Source organism: Populus trichocarpa, chromosome 4 (genome assembly GCF_000002775.5).
Source record: "Populus trichocarpa isolate Nisqually-1 chromosome 4, P.trichocarpa_v4.1, whole genome shotgun sequence".
Classification (NCBI taxonomy): domain Eukaryota; kingdom Viridiplantae; phylum Streptophyta; class Magnoliopsida; order Malpighiales; family Salicaceae; genus Populus; species Populus trichocarpa.
This window is the reverse complement of record NC_037288.2, coordinates 3714572-3737612: the sequence shown is the minus strand read 5'-3', so window position 1 is coordinate 3737612 and position 23041 is coordinate 3714572. Positions and strand designations below refer to the sequence as shown.

General features: G+C 31.8%; 3 protein-coding genes across 7 annotated transcripts; 2 read left to right on the top strand and 1 right to left on the bottom strand.

Moving 5' to 3' along the window:
* Window positions 1–3216: 3216 nt before the first annotated feature.
* Window positions 3217–9820, top strand: LOC7477389 (glyoxysomal processing protease, glyoxysomal). Of its 2 annotated transcripts, XM_002305088.4 has the most exons (14): window positions 3221–3396; window positions 3494–3540; window positions 3648–3822; window positions 3918–3965; window positions 4051–4134; window positions 4761–4904; window positions 4997–5122; window positions 5263–5366; window positions 5781–5866; window positions 5948–6042; window positions 6125–6857; window positions 7468–7660; window positions 8753–8844; window positions 9214–9820. In XM_002305088.4, the coding sequence occupies exons 1-14, from the start codon at window positions 3331–3333 to the stop codon at window positions 9477–9479; spliced, it is 2259 nt and encodes a 752-aa protein (XP_002305124.3). In that variant the 5' UTR covers window positions 3221–3330; the 3' UTR covers window positions 9480–9820. The 2 variants fall into 2 exon arrangements, with proteins under 2 accessions (XP_024455854.1, XP_002305124.3); XM_024600086.2 differs by lacking the exon at window positions 9214–9820 and having other exon boundaries at window positions 3217–3396; window positions 8713–8844.
* Window positions 9821–12257: 2437 nt separating this feature from the next.
* Window positions 12258–16088, top strand: LOC18097483 (mitochondrial arginine transporter BAC1). Of its 4 annotated transcripts, XM_052451981.1 has the most exons (9): window positions 12258–12668; window positions 12923–13012; window positions 13659–13760; window positions 13877–13981; window positions 14072–14170; window positions 14240–14428; window positions 14526–14624; window positions 15244–15420; window positions 15565–16088. In XM_052451981.1, exons 1-8 carry the CDS (start codon window positions 12576–12578, stop codon window positions 15397–15399), a joined length of 933 nt encoding a protein of 310 aa, XP_052307941.1. In that variant the 5' UTR covers window positions 12258–12575; the 3' UTR covers window positions 15400–15420; window positions 15565–16088. The 4 variants fall into 4 exon arrangements, with proteins under 4 accessions (XP_052307941.1, XP_052307940.1, XP_052307943.1 ...); XM_052451980.1 differs by having other exon boundaries at window positions 15244–16088; XM_052451983.1 differs by having other exon boundaries at window positions 12259–12668; window positions 15283–16088.
* Window positions 16089–16997: 909 nt separating this feature from the next.
* LOC7456784 (squamosa promoter-binding-like protein 3) lies at window positions 16998–18885 on the bottom strand. Its single transcript, XM_002305747.4, has 2 exons — window positions 18457–18885; window positions 16998–17377 (listed from the first exon to the last, which is right to left on the bottom strand). Exons 1-2 carry the CDS (start codon window positions 18783–18785, stop codon window positions 17260–17262), a joined length of 447 nt encoding a protein of 148 aa, XP_002305783.2. The 5' UTR covers window positions 18786–18885; the 3' UTR covers window positions 16998–17259.
* Window positions 18886–23041: the final 4156 nt, after the last annotated feature.

Here is a 23041-nt window from a genome sequence, read left to right as displayed (position 1 = left end):
CTTTTTTCTTTCTTCTTCTGACATGGCGGCGTAAGTTAATGAAGCTTTAATACCATAAAATTTATACATACAAATAATGAATTCTTAATTGCATGTTGGGGATTAATGAGTAACTCCGTCATTTTGTATAAGAATGTGAAAAACATTTTCAACAAATAAAATATTGAAGTTTGGGAGCTTATTTGACATTTGGTCTTGCCCGCCATTCTTTAGCTAAGCGTCTATTTAGAGGAATTTCATGAATTAATTATAAATTAGACCTTAGTCCATGAGTTTAGCAAAATTGCCTAATTAGTTATTAATTTATTATACTCCAAGCAGACGCTATACTACGGGATGCACCCAAAAAAAAATTCTACTAACAAAACATATATAGATTATAAAAAATTACTTGGTATTGTTATTAAATATGATTTAAGGTGTGTTTTGAGACGTGGTGTAAATCGTGTTCCCAAAAATTTTCAACATTTTTTTTACTTAAAATGATTTTTTTATATATATTTTCAGATCATTTTGATGTGCTGATATCAAAAATAATTTTTAAAAAATAAAAAAATTTATTTTAATGCATTTTTAAGTGAAAATTACTTTGAACTGCTACTGCTACCACAATCCCAAAAAGGCTTTTAATAGGCCAATCTTGTAACTTTTTTTTATCATATTCTTTTCCCAGCATGAATTTAAAATTAAATCGTGTGGGAGTTGTTTTAACATGATTTAGTTGACTTGTCCAATCTAAAAATAACTTGGTCGATCGATAAAAAAGAAAAATAATGAATTTAAGAAAAATAATAAAAATATAAAAAAAAAAACTTCATCACCCAACTTCTAATTTAATTTTAATTTAAAATTAAATTATATAAAAATTATTCATCATTCCCAACAAAACCTGGTTAGTATAAAGATAACCTCATCAACCTGCATTTGTAGAAAAAAGTCAAGTCTATATGGTCGTAGACATCACCATTCACCATTCACCATTCACCAGTGAGTTAGTGTCAAATGGGTCCTGCAAATTATCTTTAGGTCCTCCTCATTGGCGCTCGACAAGGTGTTCTGTTGACTTAGACCTGTATATCTTAACATTATTGACTAAAACAAAACCAAGAAAAAAATAAAATTTTACATTGCTAATTCAAATGAGCTCTACAACAACATACAATGATCTACTTAAATCACAAATATTAATCACTATTCTCTCGAGGAAACTGTAGATTTAGTACTCGTTAACTTTTATTTAGCATTCAGCCTTCAATTTTTATCTATTTGACATGTTTATATTTAATTTATTTTAAATATATTACTCATTAACAAAAAAAAAAAAAACTAAAAGAGAAAAAAAAGGATTTACCCTACTATTTCTCACCAAATACTATTCACTAGAATAATTTTTCTTTCCTTCATCTAGATTTTTCCTTTTTTTTTTTTACAATCAATGTTTTTTTATATAATTTTAATTCCATCATTTCATATTAAATTTATTGGAAAGTTGAATTTCATGATTTTTTTTAATTTATTTTTTATAAAATTATTTTAGTCTCAAGGCCTAAGCTGTAAGTTTGACGAGCTGATTTGAGTTTTTTTTTATTTTTCTATTTGACTTTCTTTTTCTTCAATTTTTATCCTTCAATATTGGATTGATTGAGTTTTTTTTTATGACGTTATTTAAATTTCATGACTCGAGTGACAGGTTTAACGAGTTAACCCAAATTGACTATAGTTATTTTTAATCAATTTTTTTAATTTCAATTACGTTATTTGACATTAGATTTATTGAGTATCGAGCTTCATATTATTTTTCTCAATTTACTTTTTATGAGGTTATTTCAGTCTCATAATTTTGATAAAAAATTTAATAAATTAACTCGGTTGACTTGAATTATTCTCTATCTTTTCTAATTGATTTTTTAAAATCAATTTTATCATTAAATACCGGGTTAATTAAGAATTAATGCATATATCAAACTTGGTATTGCCTCGTGATTCTTTTATTATAGTTAGTATTACTTAAAATATCAACATTAAGGTATAAAATACAATGATTTTAGAAACCAATTTTTGAAAAAAAAAAAAATCATTTTGTCATAACGTGTATCAAAATTCATGTACTCGAACGCAGTCCTTCACGCAGAATGTGTTATGAGCTTACGTGTCAAGTGGACACCCATTCTAATGGATAGAAAAAAATAGTGTATTTGATTTTTGAAACAAATATGAATAAGTTTATTTATTAAAAAATAAATGATCAATAAGTTCTACTATCGATATTTCTGGTTTACCAATAAATTTATTTTTTCATTTTTTTATTTAAAATAAACTTATATTTTCTTATAAAATAATTATAATAAATCTGAAAATTTTTTATTTATTTTTCTTAGAAAATAATTTACAACAAGTTTCAATGGATTTTTTTTTCTGAGTTTCTTTTAGAATTATTTAAGAAATTAAATATTTATTATCATATAATTTATCCATTTAATTGTTATAATTGTTAGAAAAGGTTTATAGTACTTCATTAAGCTAATGATAATTATTTTTAAAAAATTTAAAATATGAATTTATATTTTCTACTTTTACTATCAGGATTTTATTTAAATATAATCAAGATTTAAAATAATAATACTATAAAAAATAGATTACATTTATATACAATTTTACAAGTGAAAACTGGGTATTCAAGAAATTGTGTGAATGATTTTTTGAATAAAACTAAAAGAAAAGAAAAGAAAAGGCAATTGATTGCTTGATTTTTTAAGTGTAAAAAGAGGATAATACAAGTATTACAATTATATATATATATATATAACTGTAAAAATGAAATTATGTGTAGGAATGAGAAAAAAATTGAAAAATTGAGAAAACCAGAAAAAAATAACTGAAAAAATCAAACCGTGAAAAAAAACCGATTAAAATTTAAAAGCTAACCGGTTCAGTTTTGATTTTATAAGCCTGAAACCGAACCGAACCGAAACTGAAAAAAACAAAGACAAACTGATTTGAACCGGTTTTTATTTTAAAAAACCAAACCGAACTAAAACTAGTCAGTTTAAACCACTTTCAGTTTTTTTTGAAATTTGAAATTTAATTATTTTTTTAATAAAAATCAAACCATACTAAAAATAAATTTCAAAAGTGAACCTGTATGTTTTTAATTATGGACAGAAAATCATATTTCTTGAATCTACGACGTCGTTCTCCCATTTGGCTTGTGCCTCGAATTTCTAAAACTTGATGTCATCAGCTTCAGTTTGCAAAAGCAAAAGCAAAAACTTGAACGTCAATCCAATCCAAAAACACTAACTTTTCTCTTTTCCTACACAAAAGAACCTCATGGGTTTGCCTGAAATCGTAGATTTTGCCCGAAACTTCGCTGTCATGGTTAGAATCCAAGGCCCTGTAAGTCCCTCGATCACCTACCTATACACAAATATGTGATTTCGTAGCTTAACAATGAATTGGTGTGATTTTTTTAATGCAATTCCTTTTTCTTTAGGACCCGAAAGGACTAAAGATGCGAAAACACGCTTTTCACCAATACAAGTGAGTGAATCTGTTTTAAAAAAAATGTTATATATTGGAATACAAATATGCCTTCTTTTTGGTTTAATGTGTTTCTTATTGAAGTTTATTTATCGGGGTATCCGTAGTTCTGGCAAGACAACACTTTCAGCTTCTGGGCTGTTATTACCTGACACCCTTTATGATGCTGACTTGGCTAACCGGATTTTGGAGGGTAAAAGCCAGGGTCTTGGGTTGGTAGTCACAGTTGCTTCTGTTATTGAGCCTTTTTTGTCATCAAAACATAGAGAGAGCATTTCTCAGGTTTGAACTACTTTAATTTAATGTGTAACTGGATTTGTTTCGCTGTCTTTGTTTTTTTTTTTAATGTGAATTGTGGAGTTGTTATGTGATTGCAGAGTCGACCTGAGCTGATTCCTGGTGCTCAAATTGATGTTATGGCTGAGGTATGAGATAATAACGAGCAAGTGGTTAACTTGGCTGAAATGTTTAGTAGCTGGAGTTAATGTTTGAATGTGTTTTGTCTTGCAGGGAAAGTCGGATTTGAGGAATGGTGCAGATGGGGGTTTGGATAAAGGAACTTCTCACTGGCTCCGCGCACAAGTTATTAGATTGGTAGTCTTTTTAAGATGGCTTATCTGTTTAACAGAACATTGAGGAAGCCTTAAATAAAATGCAATTTATTGTGATTGCATGAAAACGAGTTATCTTACACTAGCCAACTAAGCGTGAGATTTTGATTTTCGGTTACTTTGTTGTGTAATTTTGGCAGTCAAGTGCAGCATGATGGTTTTGGTAGATTCGTCAATGCATGTGATAACTAAGTAAGATATGGGTTGATCTGGGACATTACTTTGGCTTTGTGTGTCTTAAAGCATGATTTGACATGCACATTCATCACTCTAAGTGGGATGGTTTGCAGTATTTGAAGGCCAATGGCAGTGAAAAATTCGACTTTGTTGTTTTTCATGAGATCCAATACTGATTCCATGTTATTCTCTATGATGGTGCCTGTGCTTCTAGTTTTCATGGTAGCCTTAATTATCAATTGGTAAGATTTAAATAATGTAGAGGCAGTGAATCAATGTTGCATTTCATTTATGCCAGATGTCAAATACCGCTTAAACTTATGATCACGATGTTGGAAATCTCAATTCACACTGGTGTTCAATGGTGTTCAATGATAATGATACGTCTAGATTTCTTGTCAAATAGCCCTAATTAATCGATTTTCTATGAAGGTTGATGTTCCTCTATCTTCTCTTGCTCTTCAATCACTCGTAGAAGCTTCTTCAGGTTCAATGAACCATGGATGGGAGGTTGGTTGGTCTCTAGCTTCACCTGAGAATGGTTCTCAGTCTTTTATGGATGTTGTCCAGACACAGGTTAGTAAGGGGCAAGGTTTCCCGAAGGACTATCCTCATCAAATCTGAACATTTGAGATATGGGATAAATAATGCTGAATTGATCCTCTCAGACTGAGCATGGAAATGCATCAATTGCTGAGAGCCAGAGACGTGCAAGGGAGGAATCTAGTAATCCAAGTATTATGGGCAAGTCGACCACTAGAGTTGCTATTCTTGGCGTTTTCTTACATTTGAAGGTAATGTGTACCTTTTATTTTTCTGTTCTTATCTCTCCTTTTGATATGCCACTTCATGACAAACCATCTACATGTTTTTTTGTGTTATAATTCCTTTACATTCGATGCTATAAAATATAGATATGAATTTTATCATTTAGGATCTGCCCAACTTTGAAATATCAGCATCAAGTAGAAGGGGGGATTTTCTTTTAGCAGTGGGTTCTCCTTTCGGTGTCCTCTCGCCTGTGCACTTCTTTAACAGGTATTGTTCTTTGCTTTTCCAACTTTTTTTGATTTCTATAGTTATTTTGAATTCTTAGATCACATTTCTGATTATTTATTTTTTGTCAAAAAGCATAATACAGCACATAGATCTGGTATTCGTATTGTCTATTCTTAAATGGTCAAATAGGTGACACTGACTTGTAGTTTGGTTGATATAGTGACATTAATTCAAAAGGATATTATTTATTTACTTTATTTTTCAGAGTACAACTGAAAAAGAAATATCGATATTCCGTGGTCATCTAGCCACTCGAATTTAAACTGGGTTAAATGTGTGTCTGTGTGCATATATGGGTGTTTGAATAGCAAAAAATTCCTCTGCACTCATTGCACTATTGCTATCTCATGCATTCCATGAAGTTTCATTGTCTAATTCTCTTTATACTTGCAGCTTGTCAGTGGGATCCATTGCCAACTGCTATCCTCCTAGATCATCTGACATATCATTGCTGATGGCTGACATTCGGTGTCTTCCAGGTGCAAGCATTTCTCTGTCATGTTATCCGTGGCTCTTTCATCCTTTACAATTCTGATCCACTTTGCCGCTAAATATGCCAGGAATGGAAGGTAGTCCAGTTTTTTGTGAAAATTCAAATTTTATTGGCATATTGATTAGACCATTGCGGCAAAAGAGTAGCGGTGCTGAAATCCAGGTAACTTGGAATGTTCTCAATTTGATTTGTTTAAATTATCTGGTAGTTAACAGATCATACAAATCCTAGCCTTGGGTAACAGCTGGTGATTCCGTGGGAAGCCATTGCACTTGCTTGCAGTGACTTGCTGCTGAAGGAGCCTCAAAATGCGGAAAAAGGGATTCATATTAATAAGGAAAACTTAAATGCTGTAGGGAATGCATACAGCTCTAGTTCAGATGGACCCTTCCCTCTTAAGCATGAGCATCATATTTCTTATTGCTCTTCACCACTGCCAGTTGAGAAGGCTATGGCTTCTATTTGTCTTATTACCATTGATGAACTTGTATGGGCATCCGGGGTTCTGCTTAATGATCAAGGTCTGATACTCACAAATGCTCACCTATTAGAACCTTGGAGGTTTGGGAAAACAACTGTAAATGGTGGAGAAGATGGAACCAAATTGCAGGATCCTTTTATTCCACCTGAAGAATTTCCTAGATATAGTGAAGTTGATGGCCATGAGAAGACACAGAGGTTGCCACCAAAGACACTGAACATTATGAATTCTTCTGTTGCTGATGAGAGCAAGGGATACAAACTGAGTTTGTCTTACAAAGGCCCTATGAATATACGTGTTCGTTTGGATCATGCTGACCCTTGGATTTGGTGTGATGCTAAAGTAGTGCATGTTTGCAAGGGACCTTTGGATGTTGCCCTTCTGCAGCTTGAGCATGTTCCAGATCAGCTTTTCCCTACCAAAGTGGATTTTGAATGCTCATCTTTGGGATCAAAGGCGTATGTTATTGGACATGGACTATTTGGACCACGATGTGGTAAATGCTTGCTTGCTTTATATTTTTCTTGTTAGATTTATTCATTCAGGAGTGTTGCTTTTCTGTACTCGTGTCATTCTAGAAGAACTTAAATATCGGGTTATAGCTGTTATAAAAGAATGTAATTGACTCACTTTCAGACATTTTTTGGCTTCTCCCCTTTCTTGAAGCCTACTTTCTACTTTGGAAATGGTGGTTTGATAATTCTTTTGGTACTATCAAACTAGATTTTCACCAATACATGATGTCATTTATGAAGTTTATCTTGTTTTTTTTTGAAGTGTTATGTATTTGTTGTGTGGTATACTGTATGTTAAGATAGATGGCCTTATCCTTAAATCCACTTTCTGATGTGGTCATATCTTTTCATTTGTGCTGTGTAGTGCTGCATAGAAATGTAACACATGAAAGCTGATTTTTTTTTTTTTTTTTGGGCAAAATCAGTGGTTCTATATTCATATGATGTTAACTAGCCCATATCATTTATTGTTTTTGGCTTTCTGCTAAATTGGTAATTCTATTAGCTAGTTAACTATGAAGATTCTCTTGATTTTTTTTTTGCTTTACTTCATGCTTTTTAATAAATCTGCTAATGCCTTGAATTTTGCAGGCTTTTCCCCCTCTATTTGCTCTGGAGCGGTGTCAAAAGTAGTCAAAGCAAAGGCACCATCATATTGTCAATCTGTTCAAGGAGGGTATTCACACATTCCAGCGATGCTTGAAACAACAGCTGCTGTCCACCCAGGTGGTAGTGGTGGCGCTGTCGTTAATTCAGAAGGTCATATGATTGGACTTGTTACCAGGTACTGTTGCTTTATTTTCTTTTCCTTTGTTGTTAGATGGTTCCATTGATGGCCTTTGGTTATCATTCCACAATGGAAACTGTTTGCCGCTTGGTATGAGCATATATAATCCATCCAAAGTTTGTGGTGGTTGCTCATGGACTTGGCATGATGGGCTATGTGTCGCACGCCAAAATGTCATCCAAGACATGATGTGACATGCCTGCATTCATCATAACTTCTCTTTCTAGTATTAGTATTCTTGGCACATGCGTTGCTTGTGTATCAATAAATGTTTTATAAAAAATGTTAAAATTAGTTCTATGAAAATGATTTTTTTTTGATAAAACACGATGTAGGAATGAAATTTGAATAAAACCACATATATAATACAAATACATAAGGTACAAATGTGAATAAAAATCTTATTCTACCTTTTGATCAAGGAGTCTTTTTAATATTAATAGAGTTTGTTAAAAGGATCATTTTCTCTAAAGGAGTCAAAGATAACATAAGAAAAGATTCATTAAATTTTTGTTATTCCTTTTTACCATATATTTATAATCCAAGGATCGAATTAATAAGCTGATAAATTTTTATTATTTTTCATATTTTAATTTTTGGCATGTGTTGAACTATTGTAAGTATTTTTGGAGTTTCACTAGTCAAAATAAAGTACAATAAGGTACTATATAGGTTAGAGGTTATTTAAGAAGCTTATTTTATATTATTTAAGGTTTATATGATGTATAAATAGTCATATAATGGAAAAACAAGATTAACTTATTTTTTAGGAATTATATTAATGTTTGTCTCTTACTTGATTAGAGATAAAATTGAATTTACATATTAGTATTGACATATATTTTGTTTTGTGAGATTAAAAAAAGTATTTTCCTTTTATATAGAGTAGAAGTATTTTTAATTTTAGCATGTATAAAATTTTTTTTAAGATAAATATATTTGGTATTTATAATTAAAGGGCACTTTTTTTCTGTGCTTGTGAGCTCTCAAGCAAGTCTTCTATTTTGTTTTTGTAATTTTCTTCTAATTAAGATCTTCAGTGCTTGCAGATTGAACTTCTATATTTAATGAGATATATTCTTGGTACAGCAATGCAAGGCATGGTGGTGGAACAGTTATACCACATCTGAACTTCAGTATTCCATGTGCAGTTTTGGCTCCAATCTTTGATTTTGCAAAAGGTTGTTCATCTGAACCTGGTTTTGAGATCACGTTGATAATGAAATGAGTTCATCTGTATTCCCACATAATTTAGATGCTCAAGCTCATCATTGCAAAGTGATATGCTTTATTAATTAATGACCACGAACACCAAGAAATAATTTTTTTTTGAAAATCAGGTTTCATAAAAGTTATTAAAGATTATGTTTCTATTGGATTCTTGGTCTTTACTAAGCATTAGGGAATATAGAAACTATAGGATTTAAATTGATATGTGATACAAGACGAATCTATCCATTTCATGTGTTTTTGATGTTTGCTATTGTATTCTGCTGTAGTTTATGAAGGTAAAGCATGCTTGTGAATGCTGACAGTTTTTCTCGTGACAGATATGCGGGATATTTCACTTCTGCAAAATCTTGACCGACCTAATGAACACCTTTCTTCGGTATGGGCATTAATGCCACCACTCTCCCCCAAACCAAGCCCTCCTTTGCCTTCTCTGCCAGAGTCAATACTGCAAGATTATGAGAAACAAGTGAAGGGGTCTAGATTTGCTAAATTCATTGCTGAAAGAGAGAAGCTTTTCAGAGGGACACCTCAACTAGGCAAGGCAAAGAGCATTTCAAGTGTGATTATTCCCAGTAAATTATGACTGCTATTTTGTGCCACATAGGAGGGTAGCAGCATTATAACTCGTATCAGAATGAGGCTTCGAAACCTCTCACTGTAATGAGCATCAGTCTGCACACAAATTGCGAACTGGATGAGGAATGAAGTTGTCAGGGGCTGGCAAAATGAAGAGTGAAAAGGTCAGAGCGCATGCCCCTGCGAGTGGAGGATTGTAACATAATTGAAATTCAAATAATATTCTTGTACACTAAACAACACTATTTCTGGGTCGCCTTTTCTGTATGTTATTTATAATTCAGAACTTGACATATTTAAAATTCTTTTATCGTAGTTGATACAATTTTAGATCACAGTTGCCCCGAACCCTTGTTATCACCCGCAGGTTTCTTCAACTTAGGGTCATTATCTCTATCAGCTTTAACTTCTTGTGTTTGAACTTTGAAGCATCAGAGGAGATGTTTAGACTCTCCTGTTATAAGACGTGTCAAACACTAGCATTTTTTTTCCCTTTAATACTCGAGGCATCCTCGCGTCAGCTAGTGCACACCATGTAGTTTTTCATCGGCGAGGTTAATGTGTGTTTGGCTTTGAGGTTATTTTTACGGTTGTGTGGATAAATGTGTGTTTGATATTATTGAGGTTGTTTTTATAGTTATTTATGTTTTAAAAATAGGTTTAAAATAACATTTTTAGTTGGGATTTAAAAAAAAATATAAGGTTAGTTAAAATTATAGTAAAATAGATTTTTGCATTCAAAATAAATAAAAAACATGTCTTCATGAATAAAAAAACATCTTTTAGCTTTTACAAAAATAAAGTTTGAAATGCAATTGTGTGTGGAGCTCGGTGCAAAAAAACAAAAATTACTATAATATCAAAGGATCTCTAAGTGAGTGTTGCGGTGTATGATTTTTTTTTAATTGAAAATATATTAAAATAATAACTTTTTATTTATTTATTTAATTTATTTTTTTAATATATGTGCATAAAAATCATAAAAAAACACTTTAAAAAATATTAATTTAATATTTTTTCAAATAAAAAACAATTTAAAAAATAATATTAACCTAAAAAATAAACACTCCTTAATTAAGCTATTCATATTCGAAGTAGCGCATGTGCTTTTACAAGTTTCTCTCTCGCAGTCTCTCCTCTCCTATGATTCAAAGATGTAAGAAGAAAATTTACTTACCATCCAAAATAAATAAAGCCTGAAACAGTTGCAAGTTGGGACGACCAAATGCAAAACACCAATTATTGTCCAGGCAAAAGTTATCAATCCCGGGTTGATATAGTGATTCATTGGTTCAAAACAGGGGTTTTTTAGAATTGCATGAGTTCACTAGCCAAAATCTGGATGCCTGGTAGATCAACCTCCAACTTAAATAACTTAGTCAAAACTTGGTAAACCTGATTAATATATTTTTTTAAAAAATAAATTATCCAAAAGATATGGTTTTAGTTTTTTTTTAAAAGACAATTTGTGTGAAAAACCATATCATTATATTAAAAAACACAACTGAACCGGGGTAACCTGCTACCCTGTAAGTTGACTCGCCAACCTATGTCATCCATCTATAACCTTTTTGGTTACTAGAGATGGCTCCACTTATAAAAAAAATAAAACCAAGCTTTGAATTTTTGAACTCTAAAAATCAAGATTTCAACCATTTTTTCATTTCATAACATGAAAAAACATCTTAAAAACCTCTAAAATCACGTTTTTAACAACGAAATATATTCTAATTGGTTTAAAAACTCAAAATCAAATCAAAATTTTTCGAGTTTCGATCTGTTTTTTTTTTGCATCATTAAAGGTGAAAACCACCTTCATTGAGTTTCTCTCTTAAAAATAAATCCGTAAACATCAAAATTGAAACTTTTAATGGTTATAATACAGTCACCCAAGAGCTTTCTTTCTCCTAAAATTTTCTGATAACTTTCTCTCCTATCTAAAAATCCAAGCATTGAAACTCAAAAAAATAAAATTTGATACTAAAATGAAAAATTCATAAATAGAAGGGATCAAATATAAAAATTGAAAATTTAGGGACTAAAGGATAGTTTCATGCGCCTTTTGAACTATAAACATTGAAAAAAGCTTTTATTTTTTATCAATATCAATTTTTATCTTTTTTTTCTTTTGATTTGGTTTTTTTTTACAATATTCAGAAATTAAATTTCACAAAATTTACCCACCATTTTACTTTGGAACCATCTTCGAACCCTAGACATATGATAACATGCAATGAAGAGAATAAAAAACTCTAGGACAATGAAAACAAATCTCCTTTCTTAAACAAACCCAAAACTCGAGGGACCAAGAAAGAAGATTTGCACAGTGAACAGTGTTATAAATAGTAAAATGTGAGAGGATGCATAGTGGTGGAAGGAACAATGATTGACCATCCTCTTTCAATAGTAAAATTAGTTTTTAAATTGAGTGGATTTATTTTTTAATTAATGAATATACAGTGGATGACTTAATTTTATTTATCACTCGATTATGGAGGGATTTAGAGCACGAAAGTTCTTCCTATAACTTGATCATTAAAATAAAAAATATTGCCAAGTTATTAAAACACCATCGAGATTTTTGAATCAAATAACATACTCTTCACATTATGATAATTCAATTAAATTAGATTAAATTATAAACAGGTTGTGATAAATTCACCTCATAGATAGAGACTACATTGTTTATAACTCAGTCTAATTATTGAGTGTAGACAATGAAAGCAGACAAATATATGATAAATTTGAAGAATTTTTCGTCTACCAAAGAAGGGAGCTAAATTCTGTTTTTTTTTTTTTTTTTTTTAATTACACCCTAGACACATTACACCGTAGACATGATGGAGAAGACCCCTCATCTCTCAGTACCCCTCATCTCTTTGTAATTTTCACAATTCTGGGCAATCTCCACCTTCTTTACCCTCTCATTCGGCACCAATTGAGAATTGAGGCGCAAAAACGATAGTGGCGTGACTGGTTGCTGACAAGTTCAACCACCCAACTTTTACCAGTCTATTTAAGGACAATGGTTTTTTTTTTATTACTAATTAATTAACTTTCGAGGTTTAGGGGTTTAGAGAGAGAAAAGAGAGAAACCAAAAAAATGGGAGAGGCATTCGCTTATAAGGAATACTTAGCTGGTTTACTTGCTGGTGTAGCCACTGTTATTACTGGTCACCCTTTTGACACTGTCAAGGTGAGTGCTTTACAAGTGCCTGTCTCTCATTTTTCAGATTTCTGATGCTAAACTTGTTTAAAATGAAGTTTTGTGATTTGGGCTATCTTAAAGTTTGTAGCTTTGGATTTATAGTTTGTAGAGATGCTTAAGAGGGTAGTCAATGTGGGTCGTTTTGTTGATAGATACTGGTTTGTGTTTATTAGTCATTGCATAGCTTTGTGGTTTTGACAATGGTTTGTTGCTGAATTGTTTCTGTATTTGTGTTTCATTAGGTGAAGCTGCAGATACATAATACAGAAGCACATGGGATTAAGTACAAGAATGGTTTGCATTGCACTACTAGGATACTACAGACTGAAGGAGTATGCTCTTTTAACGTTTTCTTGTGAGCCACAAAATTAACTCAATGATTTCTAAGTTGAATGGGATTGATAAAATGGAAATCTATATATTCAATTGCGTTAATGATGGATTTAAGTACGTGTAACAATTTATGCATGGATAATTTGCAGACTTCTTACTGATCTGAAGAATTCAACAACATATTTTGTGGGTAGAATTTTATAGAAATATGCCTTTCCATGTTTGGTGGCTTAATGATATTGCTTAGTGATTTGTCCAAGGTTATTTGTATTAGTAAATTATGTAAAGTTAAAGATGATTCATGGGGAAACCTGTGAGTGAGAAGATTTTAGGTTTGATGTGTTAGTTCACCTATGAACTCATAAATTTCAGCAAAATGTTTCCGCCTTTTTGGTCTCTGGCATTATTTTAATCATTCTGTCACTGGAGTTGATTAAAATACTTTATGGTACCTTATAGCAATCCTTGGTGCACTGCTTCTAGGCCATACACTGTCTTAGTAAAACATGTCATGAGTTATAGTTTGCCTGCATCTTCTCTCTCTGTTCGAGGGGAAGAGGTGGAGCCGTGGAGGTGTTTAGGATTTGCATGTTCCTGACATTTTTGTTTTTGAAAGTATAGCCAGATGATAATTATCATTGACAGGTTAAAGGACTGTATAGAGGGGCATCATCATCTTTTGTTGGGATGGCTTTTGAGAGTTCCCTTCTTTTTGGCATATATTCTCAAACAAAGCAGTCATTGCAGGTCTGTGTGAAGTTAATTGGAAGAACCTTTTTGTGCATATATATCTTTTGAAGTCACGTTGAGAGTTCAGTCTATTATGTAATTGGAAATAACCTCCTTCCCCTTTACTCATGAAGGGAGGATTGCAAAGTGATGCGCCTCGACCCCAAGTAATAATTCCATCAGCAGCATATGGTGGAGCTATTATCAGTTTCTTATTATGCCCATCAGAGCTAGTAAAAGTAAGTCACTTGTAGCATTCATATATGGTAGCGCTGTCTCCTTTCTGTTGTTTCCTCCTGTAGCTTTATGGTGAAACTGAGTTTCTTCAGTGTAGGATGCAAATTCAAGGAACTGACTCCTTGGTTCCAGAGTTCAGTAGATACAGCAGCCCTCTTGATTGTGCCCTCCAAACAGTGAAAAATGAAGGGGTGAGAAAACCTTCTGTCTATTGGCAACTTAAATTTATGATGTGTCGTTGCTGATGGAAAACCTTTCAGGTGACAGGCATTTTTCGTGGAGGTTTTACAACGTTGTTGAGAGAATCTATTGGAAACGCAGTCTTCTTTAGTGTTTATGAGTATGTTCGTCATTACATGCATTTACAATTGAAACCCACTTTATCTGACCGCAGCAATTTAGTTGACATGGGGATTGGAATTGTGACTGGTGGCCTTGGTGGCGTAGCTGTATGTATCCTGAAAACCTTGCATATCTTTTGAAAAAAAATTTTGTTTGATGTGTTTCATGAAGTCATTAACAGCTTTACATTCTGATGTTATCCAGTTTTGGTCTGCCGTTTTGCCTTTGGATGTGGCGAAAACCATTATCCAGACATCTCCTGATAAAAGCTCCTCAAGAAATCCATTTCTAATTCTGAACTCTGTAAGATGTCCTGTTCCTTTCTCTTTTTGTTGATTTTAAAAGGATTCCCTACTTCTAATGCCAGGGGGCTGTCCAGTAAACTATAAAATATTGTTGTATAAAGAAAAAGGAGGACCTAATTAAATCCTTATTTGATAGATCTACAGAAGGGCTGGACTTAAAGGATGTTATACGGGTTTGGGTCCGACAATAGTGAGAGCATTTCCTGCTAATGCCGCCGCAATAGTGACCTGGGAGCTAGCCATGAAAATGCTAGGGATAAACCGTGACTAAAAGTGATAGCTAGTTACCAAGGATTTCTAATTTTTCATTGCATCACCATTATTCGGTTTGACTCATGAAGTTCTCTCCATTGGAACTGGGGTGATTCTAATATAAAATTTAAGCTCCAGATAGTTTTTCTTCAAGAAGAGTGCTCTGATATTGGTGCCTGAAAGAGAAAATGATCTTTGTTTGACTTACCAGATTTTATGAAGGTTGTGGAATTAGTGGTGTCCTCTGTTTGAAGATGCTTATGCAAGTCATGTTCAAATACGTAGACCTTTGGTTACATAATGGTTTTTGAAGTACCTTAGATTAGAAGGACCAGTTTTTATTGAATAGTATTGATTCTGGACAGGTATGTACCAGCTGTATTAATGCAATTGCTTGCTTGCAGTCTTTGTGCTGCAAAAACCTGTGCCAGGTTACTGTTTTCATGGATGCGTTCATAAATTGTTGTCAAGAATCGAGACAGTCTTGGTGGATCAACTATGAGAATCCTTCGCGTTTCTAGCTAATTAAGTCTCTTGCTAAGGTAATTGAGATTTAATTTTGAAACTTTAGGCTTCAGACTTGAGAGTTTCCACTGATATATTTCCACTGCATCAACCCCCCCCCCCCCTCTTTTTTTAATATGCTTTCTGCCTGATACACTGAAAGAGAATTTCAAACACTACAGCACTTGGTATGAATGCCGTGGAAATCACCATAATTCAAGAAGAAACGCTCTTTTACCTCCATGTTATCCATGCAAACTTGATCCTGCTTACGTTGCTTGCATTGCACCTTGCAACTAAGATCTTTGGCCTACTTTAGGCAAAATATTCTTCTTAGGAGAATTGAGATGTTAGCATGCTTACTATCTATACAAGTGCTGCCATAATCCCAGGAGAAGACATGGAGATTAGGACGTCTAATCAGAACTACCAATCCCATGATCAGAAAAGGCTATACAAATCCCCCCATTTCAGCTAAAGAAACAATTAGTCAAATTATCAATGATAAATCAATCGCTAAGTATATCTATAACCCTTTTGATTTATTAAAAACTAGCCACTTGCCCTTGCGTTGTGTGGAGTTTTTTATTAGATTCTAAGAGCCTAATAATGGCGTGCAATTGTTAAACTAATTCCAATTTTGTGGAGTTAACATGTTTTTTTATTGAGAAAGAAACAAAATGAGATGATTTGTATGATTATTTTATTTTTATAGGGTTTTTAGTTGGGTGAAATGTAATGATGTAAATTTTTGCTACAGTGGGCTTGTTCTATTTTTTAATGGTCTCTTACTAACATGATAAATAAAAGAAATGATTCATAGATCATGAAGGGAGATTTATTTGTATTTTTTCTTGTTACATAGGTAATTGGAATTCTAATAATATGAATTCTAATGAAGTTGAGGTCTTGAAAATTAAAAAATCAATGCTTTTGAGTATTTATTGCTGCTATACTTCTACAAATTAATGAGTTGTGGAGTCAATTCTTACGATATAATTATTTGGATTAAAGAAAAAAAATATTATGCCGTCTTTACACCTTGGAACATAGTTCAATGATATTTTCAATGCATGCAATATGCTTTGATCATGTTTATAGAGAAAAGAATCATGTTGTGGATCATTTGACCAAGTAAAGAGTTTTTAGAAAAAACGACTCGGTTTTTTTTATTAGAGTTTTTTTTTTTTGCTTGATTCGGTTGTGAATTTAGTTTTGTTAAATAATTTTTTATATCTCTTTTAAAGTTTTATGCAATATTCTTTGCTAAGCCATGTGTTTAATGGCTATAACAATGGATTAAATAAATCTCTTGCATTTCATAAAAAAAAATAATAATCCAATTGTCTCAATAAAAAACAATTAAATTATTAATAAATACCTATGTAAAAAAGCTTTGTTTTATAATGGAAACTTGCTTCATGCAATCAACCCTTCAAGATTCAATCGAGGCAAAAGATTTTGTCCATAAACTGACTAATATATTATCGCCAGTTTGCAGAGACCAATCTTTGGCTATTCATGCAAATTATAGAAAAAGATAAATGATGAACTTAAATGGAACAAAAAAACTTCTGGAGGAACACCAACTAATTAATCTGAAGGGTAGGCAAAGTAGATAGAAGACTTCCAGTCGCATCCATTTATTGAATATTAGTACACATCATAGATTATTATTATTATTATTATTATTATTATTATATTAAAGCTAAAGATTGACAGAAGAGAGAGAGCATGCCAGAGATCACATATTTAGATATTCTAACCAATCTAATTAAATAATGCATGGAAGAGGCCACTTATGGGGAAATAACATGTAATTGTCTCCCTCTTTTGCTCTGTGAGCATACCTCCTGTACACCTGAGCAGTCCTTTCGTCAATTTGAGCCTTCTCCTTGGTTGTCAGACGAGCTTTTCCTACGCCGTTCATTGTGCCCCGCTAAACGCCTCCGGCAACTCCTTTTGCTGTCATCAAACTCAGATAAATCATGGAACCTACAGGCACCATTCAATTAATTGTTTTAGTGACAAATTAAATTTCTCAATTATGGAGTAGTAAGAACCTATTATTGAAAGTGGAAAATGCACTGCTCTTTTGTTTCTTTATTTTCCTAAGGATAATAAGGAGGTAAAATGTTCAACATCTATACATATACATGAAATAGTTCATTCATTCTTTCTTCTTTCTTTTATTGTTTTTTACTTCTTAGATAGGTAACTTCTTCGTAGTTTTTAGGGGAAATATGGCTAACAATTAGGCAAAATTGGCACAAATATAAAAAAAGATGCAGGAATTTTAAATAGTATTTCTTTGTGGGGAGACATTAATTTTTATTACTTAGGTTAATTTTGGTATTTCAACTTTTTTATCTTTAAGGTAAAACTCATAACATATAAAATCTTACTTTTTCTTCATATTATATATATGGGACTAGTCTACTTTATCGAAGAGAGATTTTTTTTTTTTTTTTGAGAATTAAGGAGAAAATCTTCTTAAAAAAGTAATTAAGGAGAAATTACTTTTTGATGATATTCAATTTGGATATATTTAGTTATTCCTAGCTATATTTGTATGTTTAATGAAAAATATATAATCTCGAATCATAAATCATAGAAAGGTTTTAACTATGATTAGATCAAAGATCCCCCTCCTACTTAATTAATTATGAATGATCTTTCTTGGCAATTACCAATGCCTTTTTACACGTAAAAAATTATCTTGATTTGGGCCTGTGTCATGGCAATAGAATTCTACCTTTTCTTTAAAAGGGTTTAAATGTAAGTTTATATATTCAGCCTCTTCATCATTAAGACCAATAGTCATGTATTTGAGTTGCCATATAAAATGGGAAATATTGTTAATTTCACAATTAAAAAAGGAAGAAAATGTCAATCTAAAAAAATATTAGTGAAATTAGGTGTTATGCTTTTCAATATACATTATTATATAGATCGATAGGGCTAATTAAGGCTAAAATATCGTTTGTGTTTTTACCCCTCTTTAAAAGAAAAAAAAATTACGAGTTGACTTGAAGTGTTGGAATTAGAAATGACTTGGAAAATTAAGGTTTCACCTGCTACATTGCTGGCAAAAGCGTTGCTCGACTCCATTTACAAGTACAGAAGAAGCTTTGGCATGGAACTCACACACCTTATGGCGTTTATGGTATCGCTTGGCATCAGTCATATCAGTTGTGCAATTTTTTACTTGACAAGAAATAGGCGGACTTGACGACGATCTACCACCACCACCACCACAACCAGACCCTGTTCTTCCTTTCTTCTTGATCTTGTCATCATCTCCAAACCCTAACCCAGTATAAATATCTTCTTCATCATCATCTTCCTCTTCATCTTCTATTTCCTTCAAGTTCCTCTTTCCTTCAGCTTTGCTTGTTCCCATATTGGAAAGTACTAATCAAGAAGGCTAATAGGAGGAACCAAAAAATATGAAGCAAACAAGAAGCTACAAGACCTTGATAAATAAGTGAAAAAGGGAGAATAATTATGTGTGAGGACCATATGCTTCATTTCTTTTTATTCCTTATAAGTATAAGAGTAATGATGAAGACCAATTAAGATTTTAAGCTATAGCTCAAAAACTAAGCATGCTAGGCGTTACATCAAGAACAACTTTCTTTGTATTCTATATATATGTTAATGTATTTATTACTCTCATGCACGTACAATTGTAGTTGTACATGTGCTGTGTATACACTCCTGCTTTCTCGGGCTTATCTTAAACTTCTCATGTAAAAAGTTATTAACATAGTTAAATCAAGTAATTATATTATACATAAAGAAATTCATATGTACCACAAGAAGCTAGTGTCGTTTACCCAAGTTGAAAGGCTAGATATATCTGTGGTGGATGTCACAACATCAATTTCCTTTTATGGGATTCTCAAGCATGCAATAATCCTACAAGAAATTAATTATGCTGTGGCCAATGGCTCAGCTAGAAGCAAATTAATCAATCAATCAGTAAGCAAAATAGAGAATAACATTTACAATTGTCACATTATAATTGTAGAAACAATGACAATTAATAGAAATTGAATCTTATTGTTTTAAAAGGATTTGACAACAACAATGATGGAAGCAACAATACTATAATTTGGCATTTCAACTAGCAATGAGTCCTTTCATAAATTTAGCCATATACTAAACTATTTAAAATTCAAAACTTGAATTGTCCTTGCAAGGATTTAGTGCACCATATACTTAAATATAGAAAGTAATCTAGGTCTACACACAAACACACAAACAATCCAACCTAAATCTTATTCAGAACATGCTTTCATTAAAATAAAAAAAAATAAAAAAAACACAAATTTAGTTTTTCTAAATTAGAAGAAAAAGAAGAGAAAGGGAAGAAGAAAAGAAAAGAAAAAGATAAAATGATACATATCATTTTACGACATCAACGAATCTAATTGAGGTGCCGATCAAGTTTATTGCAAGTCCAAGGATCGAATTGACTAAAGAGACCATTTTGGGTTTAATATTTTCCACTATCTAGTTTTACAATATTAAGCATAATTTTAAATCTGACTATTTCATTGATATTAAACTTTACCAGATGATTCCAGAGGTATTGTTCTATTTTAGGATAAACTTTCACGTCAATTGGAGTCCAATAAAGAAGTATGATACATGAAGTTACTGTACAAAAATTGTATTATTTTTCTAATTGGTTTGGGATTATCTTTTTATGATTCTTGGATTCTATGCTTGGAAAGAATTTCTTAATTTTGTTGTTGACATATATGGTAACATATTACTTATATATTTTTGCAAGGATTCCAAAGTTGTCCAAACAAAGAGGTCAACATCAATCCTTATTCTATAAGGACTGTTTAGCTATAAACAATGAAGTTTCCTAGTGCTTTGGGGAAAAATAAGTGGTAGAGAAAAGGAGGTGCATTGGCAGCAAATTCTCTTTCAGAATCAAGAAGACAAAAGGTAGCAGATTCTCCCTCATTTCTAAAGAGATTATAAGTGGTAACTTTTCCTTGATTATAAGGAAATAAAGGATGGCTACTACACATTATCACATGGCAGAGTGGTAGTTTAATCAAGATTATTAAATTATTAATGAGTAATATCATTATTAGAAAAATTGAAAAAAGACATGAAATTGCTTATGGAAAATACTTTGTTGTTATTTACTGATGAAAATTACGACAAAAATTTTCATCAATAATTTTCAATAGAAACAGCGATGGAACAAAAAAAATTAAAATAATCTCATCAAAATTTCTGACATGTTATGTCAGCAATTTAGGTACTGATGGAGTTTCTGATAAAAAATAAACGGTAAAATTTGATGTGAATATTCGGTTGATAATTTCATTATTGATAAAAAAAAAAAAGCTTGAGGAGATACTTTTCAATTATGTTTTTCTATTGATATTGAAATTACTGATGGAATTTTGCCTAGATGCTGATGCATAAAAACTACAGTAGTGAATTTTATTACTAATTCATAAATTTTTTGTCTAATTATTTTATTTTGTTATATAATTAAATTGTCATGTGATGCATTCTTACCTTTCATGTAAGAATATTAGGGGATCGATTTCCAACTATTTATCAAAACTCTTTTAAAAAATTAATTATCAAAATATTATTTATTGCTTTATCACTGTGCACATTCTTAAAACTATTATTGTATTGAAAAATGTTGCAAGTCCATGTACTTTGAAATAAAATTGCAATTAATTAAATAAATAAGGATAAAGTTGAAAAATCATATATTTTCAAATGCTTCATGACAAATATTTTGGAACATCTCTAAATGGAAACATGAACAAATAACATTAAGACAGAGAGAGTATTATCTGCATGCAGGGGCATAACACAAAATCAAATATTATCAATTTGTTAGAGCTAACTCATTGGAAAATAATTGTTCATCAATATATAGAGTCTGCTGATCGATTGGATCTCATTCTTTTGTATTTAGAAGAAAATAAAACCGATCATATTCTTAATATCTAATTATTAATTTTGAATTTAATGATTGATCAAGAAGCCAAAGTTAAACAGTCAAGTAATTACAATCGTTCATATTAAATTTAATAGTTTAGATACTATGAACATAATAGAAAAAAGAAAAGAAAAGAAAAGAACATATCTTTGTCTGAACACGTGAAATTTTGCACTGTAAGGGTATTATTCAAAGGTGAAAAAACCTAGATGATCTATCAAAGTTGCCCCTCAAGATTAGATGCTTATGGTACGGCATAGCTACAATCTATGTCCTTGGCATCTGATTCTTCTCTTCTTTTCCCTCCCTCTCTCGTTTTCACACCTTACATTTTGCTGTAGCCAACAGTGTTGCAGCAAAGTGGGCACCTATGCTCTTGTGCTTGGCTGCAGTTTCTAGCTATCACATATATATATAAAAGGACCACGATGTGCATTATCTTGTAAATTGGTCCCCTCTGTGCTAGGGCAGCTCTTTAATTTGTACTGTATATGGAGCACGAAACATTGATGCCAAATAGATCAAAGATCCAAGGTTCGCAGGTGGTTTCGAGCACTAAATGATAGGACCGCAAATAATTCTATGCGATAGGAATCATGGATTGCCCAATATTCACAGATTGGAAACCAACTTGCAGGTTGGCTTTTGGAGGGGATAAATGAATGGATGTTTGGCTTAGCTTTTGCTTATGTTTTTAAGAACCTTTTAAAAATGTTTTTAATCTAAAAAAATATTAAAATTAATATTTTTTTAATGCTTTATGATTGTTTTGATATAGAGGTGTTAAAAATAAAAAATTAAAAAAAATTATTTTATTATATTTTCTAGCAAAAAGTTATTTTGAAAAGCACGCTGCACTACAATATCAAAGACCTCTAGAACGTGAAGTCTATGAGGTGAAACATTAAGAGTCTAACAAAGTTATTAAAGATGAAATGTTAGTATATATTTAATATTTAGATGTGCAAATTGTTAGAGAATAATATAAATTATATCTTGGGATTTCACCTAAAAGCTTGAGTCTTTGGGTCAGATGGTTCTTTGACATGGTATCAGAGTCTTGATGACCAAGCGGTAAACAAGTTTAAATCTCACCATCACTATTTATTTGATAAAAATTAAGCACAAGTGTGAGTCTATGCAAGTATTAAACCTAAAGAGCTTTTACTTGAGGAGGTATGTTAGAAAATAATATAAATTATATCTTGGGACATCACCTAATATTTAAGCTATTGAGTTGAGATAATTCTTAATTTGATACAATTTTTTTTTGCATATATAATCCTTATATATGGTGGACTTCAATACATATTATATTAATATTTAAAGGAAATTAAATTAAAATTAAATAAATAGTGTGCATTGTAGGGCTCAATTATTAGAATATTTCTAAAATCAAGATTTAATTTGTACTGAATTAAAGAGTATTTTTATTATAAGAAAGTGGTAGAAGAATCTATTGCAGAATATATACAGATTCGATAGCTTGATATTTGGATTTATGAGACAAGTTGAAACATTGTTGGGGAGCTCCTTGTGATGCATGTATCTCTGCGTTTTGCATTGGAACTAAGCACATGAGGACGCATATAGAAGCATCGACAGTTGACACCATCTCAAATACAAAAACTTCGAATATTTAGTCATGGCTTCATCTTACATGTAAA

Bases quoted from the DNA above. Each gene is read 5' to 3' on its own strand.
- LOC7456784 (XM_002305747.4), bottom strand. From the start codon at position 18,785: ATGGGAACAAGCAAAGCTGAAGGAAAGAGGAACTTGAAGGAAATAGAA. The intron at 17,378-18,456 runs GTGAAACCTTAA...TGGTGCCTGTAG, and splicing joins TTTTGCCAGCAATGTAGCAG to GTTCCATGATTTATCTGAGT.
- LOC18097483 (XM_052451981.1), top strand. From the start codon at position 12,576: ATGGGAGAGGCATTCGCTTATAAGGAATACTTAGCTGGTTTACTTGCT. The intron at 12,669-12,922 runs GTGAGTGCTTTA...GTGTTTCATTAG, and splicing joins ACCCTTTTGACACTGTCAAG to GTGAAGCTGCAGATACATAA. The intron at 13,982-14,071 runs GTAAGTCACTTG...GAGTTTCTTCAG, and splicing joins GCCCATCAGAGCTAGTAAAA to TGTAGGATGCAAATTCAAGG.
- LOC7477389 (XM_002305088.4), top strand. From the start codon at position 3,331: ATGGGTTTGCCTGAAATCGTAGATTTTGCCCGAAACTTCGCTGTCATG. The intron at 5,867-5,947 runs GTGCAAGCATTT...TAAATATGCCAG, and splicing joins TGACATTCGGTGTCTTCCAG to GAATGGAAGGTAGTCCAGTT. The intron at 7,661-8,752 runs GTACTGTTGCTT...TTCTTGGTACAG, and splicing joins ATGATTGGACTTGTTACCAG to CAATGCAAGGCATGGTGGTG.